We start from the raw sequence: 17,510 nt of genomic DNA on the forward strand, positions 1-17,510 counted from the left end.
AACAGGGAGAAAAATTTACAAAATGCAACTCACAGCGTGCACTTCTGCAAAAATCAGTCCGACTGTGACCGAGCCAGGCGTGTCTCCACCGTGTTAATATCGCTCGTCAAACTGCTACCTGTGTGCCGGTTCGCTGTCACTTATTAATGCCTGACTCACAGCTGATGAGATAATTGAAGATTAATTTGAGATCCAAAAGTTATGCAACGATGCAGGTGCAATCATTTTGCAAGTGTTTGTGTGTATTTGTGCATGCAGGTGTGTAGATTAATAAAAGAAAAATAACGGGAAATGGAGCGAAGGATGGAGAAACGAAAATGAGAAGGACAGGGCGGAGTCTTAAAGGTGCAACAGAATGAACCTCACAAAGAAAGATACCAGCAGTAGATGTGCATTAAGTAGGGAATATTGGTATTTTTAGGAGTTGAGGATCACGTATGTCTATAAATCCCTACATGCCCCACACACCTTCCTGCCCTCTCCTCTGTTTGCCATCCTCTCAGAAGTTTGCAGCAGCCAATCTTCAGTGAAGCTTTCCGCAAACGTAGCCCAACTTACAGCTTAGTTCGTTGGTTCATAATAAAAAACAATGTTTCTCTTTCACATTTGAAGGAAGAAGACCTTGCTTTATGCACCTAATGGGAAGAAGTTCAGGGTGTCAACTTCCTAACCTAAAAAATGTAAACAACCGTGATATCACTGTCAATCACAGACCATGTTCTTGCCCAAGGCCAAAAGAAGCTAGCTATATGACATATTTACCTGTAGGCTCAGAGTTATCATCCCCTACCCTCTGATCCAGTCAGATACAAATGAGAGACGAGTAAGCTGGCCAAAGCCTTGACCTATTTTCCAATAAAAATGATAAATCAGTCCAAATCAAAGCTGGTAAGCTAATAACTTTAGTGCTTAAGCTAATGGACAGCTATTATGACTGCTGTGCATCAAGCGACATGAGGCAAGATATGAAAAAAAAAAGACTAATTTATCTTCTTATGAAATAAGTGGGGAGTCTGTGGAGTAATAAATCTAACATGGCAAGATAAAATCAATAAACTGGTATGAGACATACAGTACATACCACGCTAAAAAAAACAAACATCACTTACAACCAGCCACTGTATATCCTATGAGAGCTCGTTCATATTAACAAAAGAGTACAATGTTTCCAAGTCCCAGAGCTGCTATTAGTTGGAATCTGGCAGCTATGCAGCTCTGGCTCTTCATTGATTAATCAATAAGCACGTGCCCTGCTTAGGCCCACGCTCTTCATATGTGCGTGTGAAAGTGTGGACATGCGAAAGGAAACATCGATCTACTTCTGTGAGCATCAAAGGGAACAGACACAACATAAGATGATCTGTCTGCTCCAAGTTTCATCACAGAAGTGTTGTCAGTATGTGTCGTTTCTGTTTACTGTGGACCCGCCACAGTGGCAAGGAAACAATGTCGTGATTTCAGTCCAGATCATCCTCAGAAATGCACGTTCGGTTTCACGAGCGGGTCGAGGGGGGTCACCGAGCAGAGGTAATCAGGGGAAACCTGACCCCCCACAGCAGGACTGTTAACACGAGATACTGTGTGCTTAAGAAACAAAGCTCTTCGTGTGTAGTTTACTTAGCCAACAAGGGGGAAAAAATCTCTGCCTGCTCTTCATGTGCTGTAATGTAAACTGGCGTCACAGCTATTTGGATCTGGACAGCAGTGACAGGAACGTGAAACTCAGTAATGGGTGGAAAACAGTATCTGTATTTCCCATTTAAAGCTGTTGTGTCGCTTAGCTGGGCTGAGCTGCTCCGGTGGAGTTAGTGATGCTGAGACGGAAACTGAGAGAAACGCGATCCCGGCCCTGAACCCTCGCCACAGAACAACAGAACAACAATGACAGACGCGGAAGCAATGAGAAGCAACCTGCGCCGATTTCTAGGTCGCTCTAAATCGGGTCAACTGATTGTGTTGCTTAACGAGCACCTCGAGTTTCATTTCCCTTCAGGTCAACAAACGATCTCCCTGCGGTATCTCTGAGACATCCGGATTCAAGCTCTTGTCCGTCTCCGAGGATGCACTGGGACAGGGAGCAAATTAAGCGCTTGTCAAGCTGTTGTTGATCGGCTTGTTTGAGCTGACTCATTCCAACATGGGGGAATAATGAGACGCCTCCATGTTAACTAATAAGGGAACAAACCGCTGTGTTTCAGCAGGCACATATAGGAAGGTGACACTGTCATCCTCCTGAGGTAATGGAAGGATAATGATGTTAGTCTGGATGTGTGTGTGTGTGTGTGTGTATAGGTGCTTTTTTGGTTCAGGGCCTGAAGGCATTATAGCTGCGGGGAATCTGAGTGACAGTGCTGATCTCTCTGGCATTTGCTTTTTCTTTTTTTTTGTGGATACTCTGCCATTAAAGCTTATTATTCATTTACAGTACAGTAAAGGACGAGACTCCTGCCAGCTTTTCTGTACCGTCTTCATCTCACCTCATAACCTCTCTCCTTCCATTTCCTCCTCTCTCCTCCCTACAGCCCTTCTCTCAGCCATACATTGATCCATTAAGCCGTCGTTTTTACTTCACACCTCCTGATTTCCCGTGCAAATAACCCTCACTGAGACAATAACCCCTCCACCTCGTCTTCTTCTTAAACTCTGACCACAAGAAGCTTTCTTTACATTTACTTGCAGACTTGCAGTTAGCTTCTTCCACAGCATCGGTCATCAAGCAGCCTTTCAGTGTATCTGTTAGTATTGTTTATTTATTTATTCACATATCTGATCAATGTCAGATAGCATTGTTGCTGTTATATCTCAACAGCCACAGTAACTGCTGAGATATAAGAGTCTGGAGCACCTGGAAACCTCTGGGACTGAAAATTAAGCCAGTACAGAGGTGCAGAAAAACTTTTACTCAACTGGCATCTATAGCAAGTTTTCATTCAAAAAAGTTTATGCACAGCTAATCTGATTTTATTGTATTAAGTCATGAAGTGATGTGACGTTTTAGGGTTTTCACCAGCATCCCGTAATAAAAGCATAAAAATAGCATCACAATTAATTATGGAAGAGCTTTAATTAATAGCTGGTAATGACGCAGCTCCACCCTCTTACCCTCTCATGGACAAGACAAATTGTTACACTTTATGTCCATCTTTTATATACAGTCTATGGTCCGGGAAAAAAATGACCTTCCTGTCAACTGACAGATGCTGAAATTACCGCTTTGAGCCAATGCTCAAACTTCAATACATCAGTTTTTGTTCACATTTAACTGTCTTTAAACTTTTCATGATCCGACTTTCTCCGGATGACATTTTCCCCAATGGCCCCCATGCAGTTTAACATTTGGTAATGGCTTTTTGTTAGTGGCACAGTGGTGCGTGAGACACTTTCAAGGCAGGACAGACAACGTCAGCTGCTGTAACAAAATACCGGAAAACGCCACTGACATCAGCATGAACAAAACTCTCACATAGTAAGTGCACGAGAAGTGTCATTTAATACCACAGCCAAGCATCTCTACTGGGAAAACCTTGACCTCCTAGCACAAGATTAATTTCTTTCTGGGGTCAACCAAACCTGTCATGTACATTTAAGGAGTTTAATTGCGCAGATTAGTGCGTGTTAATTTTGCCAGATTATCGAGTTTTGTTAATCCCAGGAGTGAGCATGGATCCTTTGGGTCTTTTAGGGGATTTTGAAAGTAAATAACTGTTTAACTCTTATAAGCTGACAGAGATTTCATGACTTCTTCTGCACATATCCTGCATATTCTGTCATCGCAGAAAATCAGGAGCAAGACTAATCATACATTTTTAAGCTTTTTTTTCTTGCCTAAAAAAGGCAAAAATTACCAGGGAAACGAGCGAACTGTGAGGATGGATGCTTTATGTGCAAATGCCATACATACCATAGAGACTATGCAATAAATGACAGAAAACACAAGCATGGAACAGAATGAGAAGAAGGGTAAAGTGGCAGCAAAGTGTGGTTTGAAAACTGAATACAGCTCTTGTTTTTATTGATGCTTCGCCAGTGCAGAAAATCTGAGCACGAAGAATGAAACAATGTTATGCATATCCAAATTTCAGTACGTGAAAGTAAACGGGCATCTATCTTACATGCAGGTCATTTTGAAAAACGAATTAAAAACTAATATCTTTATTGCTCAAACAGAAATTAATCTCTTTGTTCTGCTACCTTACCTTCATCTAGTAGACCTAATGAATGAGTCAGTGAGCACTATACTATAATTAAACCTATTTTTATTCTAAATGACACACCGAAATTGACGCATTGAGGTAATAAAAGACTCCAGTAGGAAGAAGGTGGGTGTTTATTTCTTTTATGTCTGCCTTATGCAATAATAGCATACATGTATTAGACTTCTGACTATTTAAGAGTGAAAGGTGCATCATAAATACACTAAACACATAGATTTATATGGCTTTTTTTGTGTGAAATAAGAACAATTCATATTAGATTGACCCTGGTGACTAAAAGAAAAACAGCACATCCTTATATTTTTGCATTTTGAGTGTATGGGATATTTTTATGACAGACTGGATTTTTTTGTGCAAAAAAAATATGAACTTTATTTGAAAAATGTTATAAAAACTTGTTGCATGATTATGTAACTCCATAAACCTGGAGACATTACTGTAAGCTTGTCCAATCAGTTGAGTCCACCCTTCTCCTCCTCTATTATCTTTCCTTCTGTCTCCTGTGTGCTGCTCTTTGACTCTGGGACACTGAGTCAGAATTTGATAACACCATCGCATATCATTACACACAAACACACACAGGGAGGGAGAGACAGAGAGCGATAGTGTTCTCATTAAGGTGGGACAACTGAAGACCAGGGCAGCATCTTTTTTTCATGTGTGGACCAGAGGGCAGCGCAGCTATCACAGGCCAGCTCAGCATCACATCCTCACCACCAACAGACCAGCTGAGTCTCATTCAAAGCCACTGGATGCGCCTCACTGACTACGTCAGATAACAGACCAGCGTATGTTACAATGTTCATAAATGTGTGGCAGTATGTTGCTGAAGCTGTGAAAAAGTTTTTTTCTGTGGCCTCGCAGTAGAAAAAGTTTCACTCTTGTTCGGATTCTATCCTTGGGTGATGATAAATTCTGTGTTACTCCAAGAAAAGCCTCTAAATTTCCTTTAATGTGAGCGAAAATCGGGTTAAATCATAAAATGAATCTGTAGAACTCAACTCTACTTTCCAATATAAATTCATTTAACTGTGGTAAGAACTTCATAAAACTCATTATCAAGTACTGACTTTAACTTTATTGTAAAATAAGTGGATATCCTCCCTGGACTTTCTAGCAAGAGGCTGCCCGTTTACAAGGTATTCATTTTATAAATCAGCCACACCACAACATCTTATCCCAACCACAGTAAAAGCAGTATGCTTACACTGTTCAGCCAAACAGATAATTGTTATGCACTGTGACAGTCCAGAAGCCTTCATCCAAAAACTTGTGAGACAAGGATATAATTTACATGAAGACATTTACAAATGGCATGAATGTGTTTTGTTATATTTAAAAACCTGGGTGTCTGGGAATAATAGTCTGTGTATATGGAGTGACGGTTGTGTACCTGATCTGATCACAACTATTTTATAACCAATCAAAGACGTGCACGTGTTTCTTTTTCACTGCAGTGATATGATAAATATCGGCTGGTTTGTAAGAAAACCCTGAATGGACCACTGCTTGACACAGAAGCAGTGTCACCATTTATCCACCTGCCTCATAACCATGAAGTAACTTTTGCACTTGAACTGCAACTTCTAATTGCACAAATAGAAGCATAAACTCTTGCAAGATATTAAACTGATGGTATAACTACACTTATAAACGTAGGTGCTCGTTTACATGTCTACCTTCCCAGTACGAAGTCTGATCTCTCTTATCTGCTACCAAACGTGATGCCAGGGGCTAGTTGAGCAGATTGTAATTATCAAACTGCAGACTCCCAGAGCCTTAGCAGTGATGGTTAAGCCAAAGGAACCAGAACATCTGGCAAGGGGAAAACAGGTAGCTGTGCTGGCACAGATGTTGCTGGCTATCTGACACCCCAGCAGACAGATGGAGGGACTGGGCTCAGTGTGTGAATCAGAAGGATGGAGCTACTTTGGTCACGTGTCAACAGATTAAGTCAGATGCTCAGTGTCAGGTGTGCAATTGTCTGTTTTTTTGTTGTTTAGATACTCATAGTGTGTGTTTTAGAGCTTTGCCAACTATTCATACTGAATAATGGAGCATAAATCCACATGTCACGTTGCGTTTAACCCTTTGCGCACTTTAATGCATGTTTCTCTGGTGGAAGAACACCTGGTGGAGAGCTCATTATTGAAAGGTATTTCCTCACGATATGATTGCAGGGCTCATTGGATGATCAGGCATTTGCCTTCTCAGCTGTGTTTGATGTTCTGATGAAGGAGAGCAGTGCTTTTACCCCTACCTACAATCATGTGGTTGCAGACGTCGCAGAACGTGGGCTTCTTAAAGATGTGCTCCATGAAGCAGTGTCCTGCCGAGTCTAACTGCATCGGGTTGCGTGGTTGGGAGCGCGACGTGGGAGGAGGTGCGCAGGGAATAGCCGGAGGAACTGGAGGAATGGGGAGGTTGGTGCTGTGCGGCGGGGCCATCCCAATGTTGCAAAGATGGCCCGTGCTGCTGCTCACGTCACAGAGGAGCTCCGTCTTGTTTTCGCTGCTGTTCCGGAAGAAGTTGTCGGCGCTCTTGCTGCGGATGCTCTTGGTCTTGAAGGACAGGGAACGTTTGAGTCTTTGCAGCTGAAACAGGAGAGGATGAGTTCAAGAAAAGTGGAGCAAAGAAGAGAAAAGACAGACTGCTTGAGAGAAAATGAGGAGACAGAAAAATTTTGAGCGACCAAGTCCATTTGTGGAGTAACCTTCAGGCAAATCTCATTCACTGATGCCCGATAACATGACTATTACCGTGGTCTCAACTTATCACCTTTCAGTAGAAAACTTTCCAGGTTCCCTACCTGGGAGGGTAATATGATTTTCTGGTTAGGCCAGTGTATCACATTAACACCATTCCTCACACACTGTGCTGTCATTTCTGGCAGCAGCCCCTATCAATCTCATTATGCTTCTCCTTTACAGTAACACTATTCATAATGCTCCACGCTGACAAATCATTTAATTTAACCAGTGTGTGTACCCCCGAAACCCACTCAAATCTGGGCTCAGACACATAATAAAGAATTGCTAAGCCACTCTAATGTGATTTTATGGTTCAGCTTCCAGGCTGGTGTGTGGCTATAAATCCCCGATTGAAAAAATAGATTATGTTTTCTGATAGGTCGGGAAAGACTCCTAATGATTCTCTCACACAGCACCGACTTGTCTTTACATCCGCCTTTTGTAAACACCTCTGAGGATTTATTCGTCCTGTTTGTTGCAAAGCACGCAGACGCAGTCATACGTGGTGCATTGTTTCTGCGCTTGTCATTTTTGTGAACATGCCTGCACAAATTGCTTAGAGTGCTTATCATTGCGGCTTTGTTATGGTGAAGATCAATCAGTCCTGCAAGTCAATCTGGAAACAATCAATTTTAGACCCTTTCTCTGTCATCATCACCCACGCATGAACGCATACACACAGAAGCATGAACCTACAGAACCAATACATCCTCCTGCAACCTGTTACAGCTGTTTTCCTGCTGATCCATGAAAAGAAAAACAGTAGTAAAAGTAGATGGAAAAGCTATTTCTACCAGTAAATGTGTGATGATGTGTGATGATAAAGGGCACTGCCCTCTTTTTTTTGTTCTACTGTGGCTTTAATGTATATAAAATAAAGCACAGTGAAGGCATGTGTGCATGCATCGAGGAGCTCATGCTGTATTTCGATGGCGCCAAATCTCTAAGAGTTCTGCTCTGTTAGCAGGGAGGGTTAATGGGGGCTGGGTGGAGCACTGCAACACAATCCGCCAAAGCCAGTTATCACATGGGATTATAACTCAAATGACTTTAAATACGATGCAGCTTAAACAAAGAGTGCCCTCTAAAAATATGGGTGAAGATGGACTTAACCTGGTTTGGCACTGACTTCGTTAAGTGGAGTAAAAGTTGTGGAGTGAACAACTTTTATTCACATGCAATCATGACTCTTCTGACGGACTGATATCAGCAGTATGCGCCACAGTTTGCACAAGAGTGGAGGCTCACCTTGCGCTTGTGATGTTCAGGCCTCACAGTATTCTTAAAGGAGGGATAAAAACACAAACACAGCTTTACTTAATGGTTGTAAACTTGTTCAGCCTTCTGAGGAACTTATTCTACTTATCATGACTGTAAGAAAAATAAAACACTTTCTTTAAATGCCTTTTTTGCTCTATGACAAATCACCTATGATGCTGGAAGTGAGTCTGGTTGTTTGGCAGAAGCTTGGAAATTGCATAAAGTCAGCCAGGAGTCTGCTGAAATATCCAGCGAAACGTGCCAAAGTACAAGTTCCCATGCTGAAATGTTTCAGCTGAAACTAAGAAAACTGAACAACAACTTGATCATACAAAAACCACAACCTCGCTGTCAGGAGGAGACAGAGCATGAGATTCATCTGCCCAGCAAGGGAGTTGTGGTGGGAAGAGCTGTCACAGCTATCCACTGCCATGATCACTAGTCCAATATTGTACTGCTAAATGTAGTAGTCTGGGGGTCAACATGTGACCCACATAGATGGTATAACGCCAGAGGCAGCTGCGAGCTCTATCACACAGCCTCATTTCAAAGTAGAAAGTCCAAGCCATGTGCCTTTTATTTATTTATGAAAATACACATATTTTTAAGACCATATTGTTTCCTGTTTTTAATTCAGTTTTAATTTAAATTACCTTTCCTTGCTTGATGTATATTTAAAAACCAGTACCAACATCAGCTGGACTTATACAGGTTATTTTCTATTATCTCCTCTAAAGAAAAAGACCACAGTATACTTCTCATATAAAACCACAGAGAGCATGTGAGCTGCTGTGCTGTGAGTTTAAACTGATCTCAGCGTTATCTTCTGTTTAACCTCGTTATCTTCGTGGTTTGTCTCCCAGTTGTAAGCTACAGCTCGTATTATTTGTTATGGCTTCCTTAAATCTAATCAGATCAGGTTGTTTTAGGATGTTTTATCAGTGTGTTATCAGTCATTTAAAGGAGGAGGAAATGTGCGGTCTTCTTTCTGGGAGCTCATCCCGATTGAGCCCATTTAAATCTCGTATTAATAGAAGTTTTTTTTAGCCTGCTTAATTTCTTATTCAGAGTTGTACTGGCGTGCAGTGAAAAACATTTTCGTGGTAAAGAAGAAAACAACAACAACAGGATAGTCCTACCTTGCTTTCTTGCTGGCTGGCGTTCGCCGTCGGGGATTTGGGTGTCTCATTCTGGTCCCGTTCGTCCTCTTTGCCCCCACTTTCGTCCTGAATTGTGCTGGCCGGCGGAATCATCCTCTCTGTCTGTACTCTGTAAAAAGATACTGCTCAACTGAGTTCGTTTCCCCCCTAAGCGGTTTACATCGTTTCTGTTCTTCTAATGGAAATAATAAAAAAGATAAGTCATTTAGATCCGTTGCTGATATATTGTAAAGAGGGAAGAAACGAGGAGGAAAACGTACTGAAAAGACACGAGGGTGGAAAAAAGTGGTTTCCGAATCAAAAGTTGCAAGTAATTCCAGATCGGCTTCAAAGTGCCCTGTCCGTCTGAAAGAGGCTTTCGTGTTTATCGTGGCGTCGTGCGTAACTGCCAAGACATCTCCAAGTCCACGCTGTGCGCCGTGCGCCTCGCGTTGTCAATACTTTGAGGGCGGAGAGCTGTAAGCGATCAAGGGAGGGTAGGGCTGAGAAGGATGGAGAAGGAGGAGAAACGCGACACAACGAGTCTGTCTTGCCATAATTCACATGCAAGATGCACTCAAAGGGAAAAAGCTCATTCTCAAATGGATCATTGCTCTTCTTAAAAGAAAAAGTCAAGGACGTACGCTGTTTGCACGAGTGCGTACGCTTCTTTCCAAACCAAATGTTATGTATAGCACACTTGTTCAGATGAATTCCAAGAAATTGTACTTCAGATTGGTCCAGCTGCTTATTCAGTTGACAAAGACTGAGAGAATTTTCCAGAAATATTTTAGGCAGCAAAACTTCACTCAAGTAAGGCTTGAACACCAACCTAACGCAAACTAAAGAATTCTCACAACTGATTTTTTATTTTTATTTATTTTTTTTTTTTTTTGTGGCACAAAAATAAGATGTTTTGAAATAAAATACCGCCTGAGATGTTTTTTCCACAGCAAAGGAGAAAAATGCATGATTACAGATATACATGCAGTTTCTTTTTAGAGTTATAAGACTTTCTTTTAAGTCAGAAAAACCTTTCACCTCATGAACTTTAGTCAAGGTCAAACACATTTGTGTGTGTTTACTTGTTTAGCTATTATAGTGAGGACCAGGTTGAGGTTCTAGACCATTTTGAGTGAGTTGGTCCTCACTTTTTCACACTCTCTTCAAAGGCCTGTTTGAGGGTTGCAGGTTTTTGGGGGGTCCACGTTAGAATTAGGTTTATGCTAAGTCTTGTAGTTGTATTGTTGGGATAATGGGCTAGGTATTACATTATGTCACCAAATATCCTCACAAAGATAGACAGCCAAATATAATCATGTGAGTACTGAAAAATCGATAGAAGCTTTGTTTTTACCAGCAAAATACTAAATTATTAAGGTGTTGATGCAACGACCCTCGCTGACTTTAGATGAAACGATTGATAACCCTTTCATGTTCGACTATCAGCTTTTAAACTACATCATGGACCAGTTAGATTAGATTAAAGACATGAAAAAAACACTTAACCTGCCTCCATCTCATTAATAAAACCACCAACAAAACCAAAGAAAAAATGAAGAAATTCATTGTTTCAGGTAAGAAATAGCGCACTTTGTCTCATTCAGTTATTGTGTGAACAAAGGAAATGATACTAGTTTGTGAGCTTCAGAAGTACTGCTAGGCATCTTTTAGTACCTTCATCTAACACCAAGCAATAACATGAATAAGGATACCCCATTTCCCAAAATGTCAAACCAGTATTAAGTAAGTAAATATCCTTCAAGGCCATCTGTCATGGATTACTTTCAGAAAGAATACCCCCAAACCGACACTCACACAATCCAGTATATTCACACACTGGTAAGCTACTGATGAGGAAACTGGCAGCGTTATTACTCTTTAGGTTTCGCAGTGAAATATAAAGCATTTTACTCACCTCAGATGGGATAGATGTGATACTCACTGTAGTGATACATCATGATGCCTCCCTCCGGGCTCCCTTGTGATGTGATGTCCTTGAAGTTATGTTGCAGGATGAAGGAGGCAGGTGCCAGACTGCAGCCTCCTCACTCTGACAGGAATGCAAACACCAACACAGTCCCAAGGAGTGAGACTACATATTGATTTTTGTAATCCAGAGCAGAATGGATTCAATCCCAGAAAAGTCAGGTTGCTCTGAAAGGTTGGATTACCTCCTAACATCAAGATTAATATCGCCTATTGTCAAATTTTTATCACCAAACTGTGGATGTATTATTTTAACAAGCCACGGTGAAATAGATTCTTTCTACATTTTGCGGGATCATCCAAAATGAAGTTCAGTGATTGAGCAGGCATTCAGCGTTAAACAGCGATACATCAGATAAAACACAGACAAAGGAAAGTGCAAAGATTGACTGACATATGTCATGACACAGTACCTATACAGCTGAGGTAAATGACTGATTGAGACAAGTTGCAGGTTGTGTTTCTGTAGTTTAGATGGTGTGAAGATGGTCTTATTTGTGTAGAGTTTTTCTATATTAGCCCGCAGAAGGTCATCAGATTTCACCTATTTTCAGAAAGAGCAATCAGTCTTAATAAAGAGTGTGACTTTGTTTTAACACTTAGACTCATCCTGGACTTGTTAATTTGTCAAAGGGTATACTTCTGTATTTTCTCACAGTAGTAAGGGTGGTGTAAAAATGACATCAGCTCATTTGACACCACAAATGAGCTGAAGTCTTGCGCTTTCACACGATAACCCACCACCTGGAGAGAACACAAGACAATCCCCCGGGTTAGTCAATCCGAGCATGAGTCAATGATACATTCAGTCCATGTGGTGTATGTGTGTGGTTATTGTGACTCATGTCAACAGAAAGAACCAAATGCTTGACCGATTGTGCCAGGAAGCAAGCGTAGAGAGCCAAGTGTGAAAGGGAGACAGGGAAAGAACATTGTAATTTCCTCTCTCAGCTGCTGGTCCGTCAAGAGTGCAAAGAAGGCGTGAAAAAATGAGAGAAATACTGAGCGATGAAGGACGATAGGCTGGAGGAATAGGGGTTAATTATTCCCAATGAAATGTTTCATTAAGGAGATGCAAAGATCTGAGTTGTGCAGTTTCAGGTCCGCAGTTGCTTTTTGGTTTTTAAGTATTTCTCTTTCTTGTTATTAATGCATCAGTCCTGTGTATGGGAACCATCAACCACATTCTTGCCACATTCTTGCATCACATTCTCCTAATATATGAAGGATCCCTTGGGAGAGTTGTATCGGGAAGAGCTTCTGGTGTAAGAATATGCCAAATCAAATATACAGATCAATGTGTTGACATCCTGTGAATAAGGGATCAGCCAAATGAACAATAGAAGAGGTATGCCCATCAATGAGCCACCTCTTTCAACTGTTATAACCACAGAGCACATTTTTATTAATTTCTCAAAATTCTATTTACTTTCTCAGGAAAAATTTAATATTTGAAAGACTTGGTTTGAAACATGTGTCTGACAGTAACTAAATTCAGAGTAGTTTGATTTTATTTCTTCACAAAGATTAAAAAAAAAAACGCACACTAAATTTTCATGTATTCCTATATTTTAAACATGTGTTCTTTTTTCATACTAATGCAACAGCTGATGTTCAGGGTAGGAATAAAAACATGCACCACGTACATCATACAAATGCAGAATTCGTCTTTTTGTTTTTTTACCAGTAGGCTGAACCATTACCTGATCACACTTGGCCTCTCACGTATGATGAAGAGTTATAGGATGTTAATGAGGAAATGCATTTTGGGATGTCTTATATTGCTTAAGTAGACCTCCCTGCATATATAATGATTTCACATATACATTTCAAATCAACTTTGGTTCCATAGTGTTATGAAAGCATCACCAGTGAGGCTGTACTTAGGTATGGGATGCTTTGAAATAATTAACACTAACATGTGCATGCTAGAAACAGACTGTATATAAAGGTTGGACATAGTTTCCAGGTCTGAAAGGTGAAGCGAATACATAAAGCTGATTTGTTCACTGCACATTGTTTTGAAGCTGATGGCTTGTCATTTGCAGACTTTCCAGCCTCCAGTTGCCTGGGTGACCTTCGAACATATTTACTGCCAGGTCATACATTAATCAGGGGTATGTTTTTTTCTCAATGGCAGGAAGATGCCTGGAAGATGAGAAATGTTTACAATTCAGTTTCTACGGTCTCTAGTCGCCACAATGCTACAAATAACTTCCACTGTGTATGTAGCTTAAGTGTTTCTAAGCTGGCCAGAAGTGGGCAACTCCTCCTGTTCCCAAAGGAAATCTGGTTTTATAGTCAGTAAGTTAATTCCATTTAATTCAGTTCAGCTCAGTTTAATTGTATTTATATAGGAACTGTAGGAGCCTTTTTTGTGTTGTTACCTTATGTGTGCCACTAGGGGTCACTTTTTGTGTTTTTAGGGTATAATATGTTTTATGGTACAGTATTTAAGGTCAAGTGTTGTTGGTCGGAAGGAGCAAATAATTTGTGATCTCTGTCCTGTTGTGATTTATGTTAAATGGCATTGCATACTAAGAGAACTGTTGAACTACAAATGCAACTGATGGAAAGCAATAAATGTGTTAAACGGACAAGATAAGTACGGCTGTAGTTATTGGACTCTCAAGGTTCATTCATGACAGTGGCATCACATCACCTCTGCCATCGAGCACCTCAGTGGCTTCAAGCGTAGGCTTAGTCTTTACAGGAACGAATTCACAATAATAGTCACCACAAGGCACTTTATATTTTAAGGTAAAGACCCTATAATAACAGAGAGAAACCCCCAACAATCACATGACCTCATCAGAAAGCAATTGGTGACAATGGGAAGGAAAAACTCCCTTTTAACAGGAAGAAGCATCCAGAACCAGCCATCGGCCACTACCACATAACACAAGACGGGACAATTTGAAAACAACACTTGGAACAAGGTAGTTTCAAGCATTTCTGGATACAGCATGAGGTTTTTCTATTTCATGGACCGTGTTGGAGTCAAAAAAGGATAAAACAGGATATGCTTTAGAGCAGGTCAACCTCACGATTGAGGTATGAGTGTGCAGTGTTTCTCCTTCCCTCACAACATCTGGTTTCAAAACACATTTTGTTTCATAAAATGGTAACAGTCAAAATGCTCACCTAGAGGCTTTACCATGAGGCTCATGTCATGGTGGCCACATCCATGTATATAAAGTCTCTGATGCTATTCTATTAATGCACAAACCTGTTGATCGTGGTAGCACAACAATGGTTTAGTTACATATTATCAGCATACTTAGTTGGCTGTTTTAACAGTGATTTACATGCAAAAGAGCTTTCATCAATAACCCTTTAGCTGTTCACATATCTTTATTTAACATCTGTTTGTCTACAATGATTGCATTATATTAATAATTACTGAACTGGAGAAATATTTCTTTACCAGATTTCCATCAGAACCAAAGGCTCAGTAACAGGAACAGGCTGTAAACACCTTATATCCACCAAAGTTACTGAAAACATGACATTTGTGGCACAAAAAAAGGATGCAAAAGTATTTATGCTAGTAGTAGTGGTAACAAGGCAGTCTGATTCATGTTAAATCATAAAGATCTTCATGAATGTCTTTCTATAACAACATGAATGAGTAACACTGCTGACTTGTTGTTTATTCATGATGTGTCTTTATAAAAAAATCACAACATATGGCATCAAAAGCTCACTTTACTCTCTGAACAGTTCAGAGTCTGATCCACTGGTGCCACTGGTGCCACTGGTTCCGCTCATTGTGTCTTGAATACCATGAGGTTATGAAATCCCCTCTCAGACTTTGTCACACTTGCATGTGCCAAACTCCACATTTTGCCTCTTTCTGTTGGGTTCGCAGCTCCTCTGGGAGGCTCAACATGTCACCATCTATTCTTGGAGTGTAGTCTCCTGCTCACACACACATGGTGTTCACATCAGTTTCTGTGCCAAGAAGACATGATCAGTGTTGTCACATTCAGGGATGAATTGAAGGGCTGATAGACTGAGTGAATGTTTGGATCATTAGCTATCATAACTAATGATAGATCTGTTGTGTAATTATTACTCATTTTAAGATTCATTCCAACTGTGACTTTGTAACAACACAGTGGAAAATTGATAAGAAAATTACTTCCTGGATAAAAGATTACTATCATCGCATTTAAGCTTCTGTACAGTAGATTTGTATAAGCGATATTATCTGCCACTACAAAGCATTTCTGTTGAATTGAATATTTTCATATCAAACAAGCAAATTCAAAGCCTGCAAATACTGTAATTCTATCTGGATTCACTGCACTCTTACAGCAGAGAAATAAAGAACCAACATATTTGATGAAATTAGAAATTTAAGTCTTCAAAAAGTCATGTGATCAAGTACCAATGACCCAGCCTGACATTATAGAACAGACACACACCTACACATATATATGCAGACACACACATATGTCCCAGCATGTGTTACAGTAATGGGCAAGTGGATTCCCCAAGAACCCAGTCTAATTAGCCTATCTTATTATGAGCCACCCCAAGACTGGTCTCTGCAGGGTACAATAAAGTAATGAGAGCTAGGAGTAAATGTGTGTGTGTGTGTGTGTGTGTGTGTGTGTGTGTGTGTGTGAGAGAGAGAGAGAGAGCTTTCACTTTTTCACAACTGAACACATATAGCCAACTTTATCGCTACACACAGTATCTACTTTGATTCAACACAGGGACCTTTGTCACATGATAAACTCCACTTCCTAATAGAATTTCTGTCGTGAGCTACACTGTCATCTACACAACATATACACAAATATCCCAAAGTTCATTTAAAACATTGGCAGGAGGATTTTCAGGACTGAAATCAGTAAAACAGTTGTTTTTTAGCATACATGGTTAATCATTAGCTTGTTTTTTATTCCTTAGTCGCCGTTATCAGGTTGCTTTAAATCACGTCAGCATCATTAAAACAGTGTTACCCTGCTTGACTTGCAACCAGGGTAACACTGTTTTGATGATCAATAACTAGGGAATAAGAAACAAGCTGGTGAACACCATTACCCCACGCCATTGTTTTCATGAAGTCCTCACTCTACCTTTAAGACATATTAAGATATATTCCTTACTCCTGCTAGTTATTATGTATCTGTGCACACCATAAGAAAGAGTAGCACAGATAAAATATTTGCTTAGTACAAATAGTTAAAATGCAGAAAAGTTGGCCTGACTATGCTGAAATTGCTGTTGAAAAAACATGTACCTATGAACACTTCTGAGGTTCACTAATGATCTCTTTTTAGAGATAAAAAATAAAACAGCTATGGCTTTATGGAGAATCATATGTTGGAGTCCCCCTTAGAAAAGTGACATCAACTCTTCCACCAAACCCTCAGGAGAAATTAAGACATAATACACCTGTGGCGTGTCCATATGTCCCTTCAAGCGTGCACACATTTATGTTTTGTGAACACCACAGTTGGATATTAATGGCAGGTTTCTAAAACACCAACTTTGCCTCATGTGTCTCTGCTGATTCATGAGTCTTCAACACCTCACAGGATCTCACACTCGAGAGGTGTAAAACTCGGCTGATTGAGATATTGAACATTTGGTTCATTTTACTGAATGCTGCTCTTCAAACTGATACACCGTTCTTGCATCACTGTATTTGATCCAGTGACGCACTTCCTGACAGTGTAGCTGGTCTCCAGCTGGTCACTTCTTAGCCTACTGTGTGCCAGTCAGGACTAATGAGACAACAGAGGCCAAAAGCAACACAGAACAGCTGATCCCCTGTTTCATTAAGAGGATCACATCTCTGTAAGAGGACAAACAACTGTTCATGGTTACGGTGTATTTAAAAAACAATAATCTCTTCCTCGGGGATGTTAACTTATCAAGACTGAATTATCTAGATAACCTTACTAAGTTAAACTAACTGATTTTAATATTTTCAGTAACTTAGTTAAGGTTAGAGTCATGATTTTTTTTAAGGTTTTGCATGTCTGGATATTTTGATTGCATGTATGTTGAAGCACTCACAAGTGAGCATCACACTTGTGTTATCTTCAGCAGTCATATACTCGCATATAATTAAAGGCGGAAAAGAGAGAAAGCTAACCAGTTCCCTCATTAAAGCAAACAGTAAATCTTGGCTGGCCGTG

At 40.3% G+C, this 17,510-nt stretch overlaps 1 protein-coding gene across 2 annotated transcripts in view; it reads right to left on the bottom strand.

The window, feature by feature from the left end:
• The window catches only part of stac (SH3 and cysteine rich domain), a 29,417-nt gene extending 19,568 nt beyond the window's left edge, over positions 1–9,849 (bottom strand). The window contains exons 1-4 of one of the 2 annotated variants that reach the window (XM_005477123.4): positions 9,645–9,849; positions 9,364–9,493; positions 8,213–8,245; positions 6,475–6,808 (exon numbers count right to left, since the gene is read on the bottom strand). In XM_005477123.4, the coding sequence (XP_005477180.1) occupies positions 6,475–6,808; positions 8,213–8,245; positions 9,364–9,477 (481 nt within the window). In that variant the 5' untranslated portion in view covers positions 9,478–9,493; positions 9,645–9,849. Of the gene's footprint in view, positions 1–6,474; positions 6,809–8,212; positions 8,246–9,363 lie in introns of both variants that reach the window. The other variant, XM_013276367.3, reaches the window with a different exon arrangement.
• Positions 9,850–17,510: the final 7,661 nt, after the last annotated feature.

Source organism: Oreochromis niloticus, linkage group LG19 (assembly GCF_001858045.2).
Source record: "Oreochromis niloticus isolate F11D_XX linkage group LG19, O_niloticus_UMD_NMBU, whole genome shotgun sequence".
Classification (NCBI taxonomy): Eukaryota; Metazoa; Chordata; class Actinopteri; order Cichliformes; family Cichlidae; genus Oreochromis; species Oreochromis niloticus.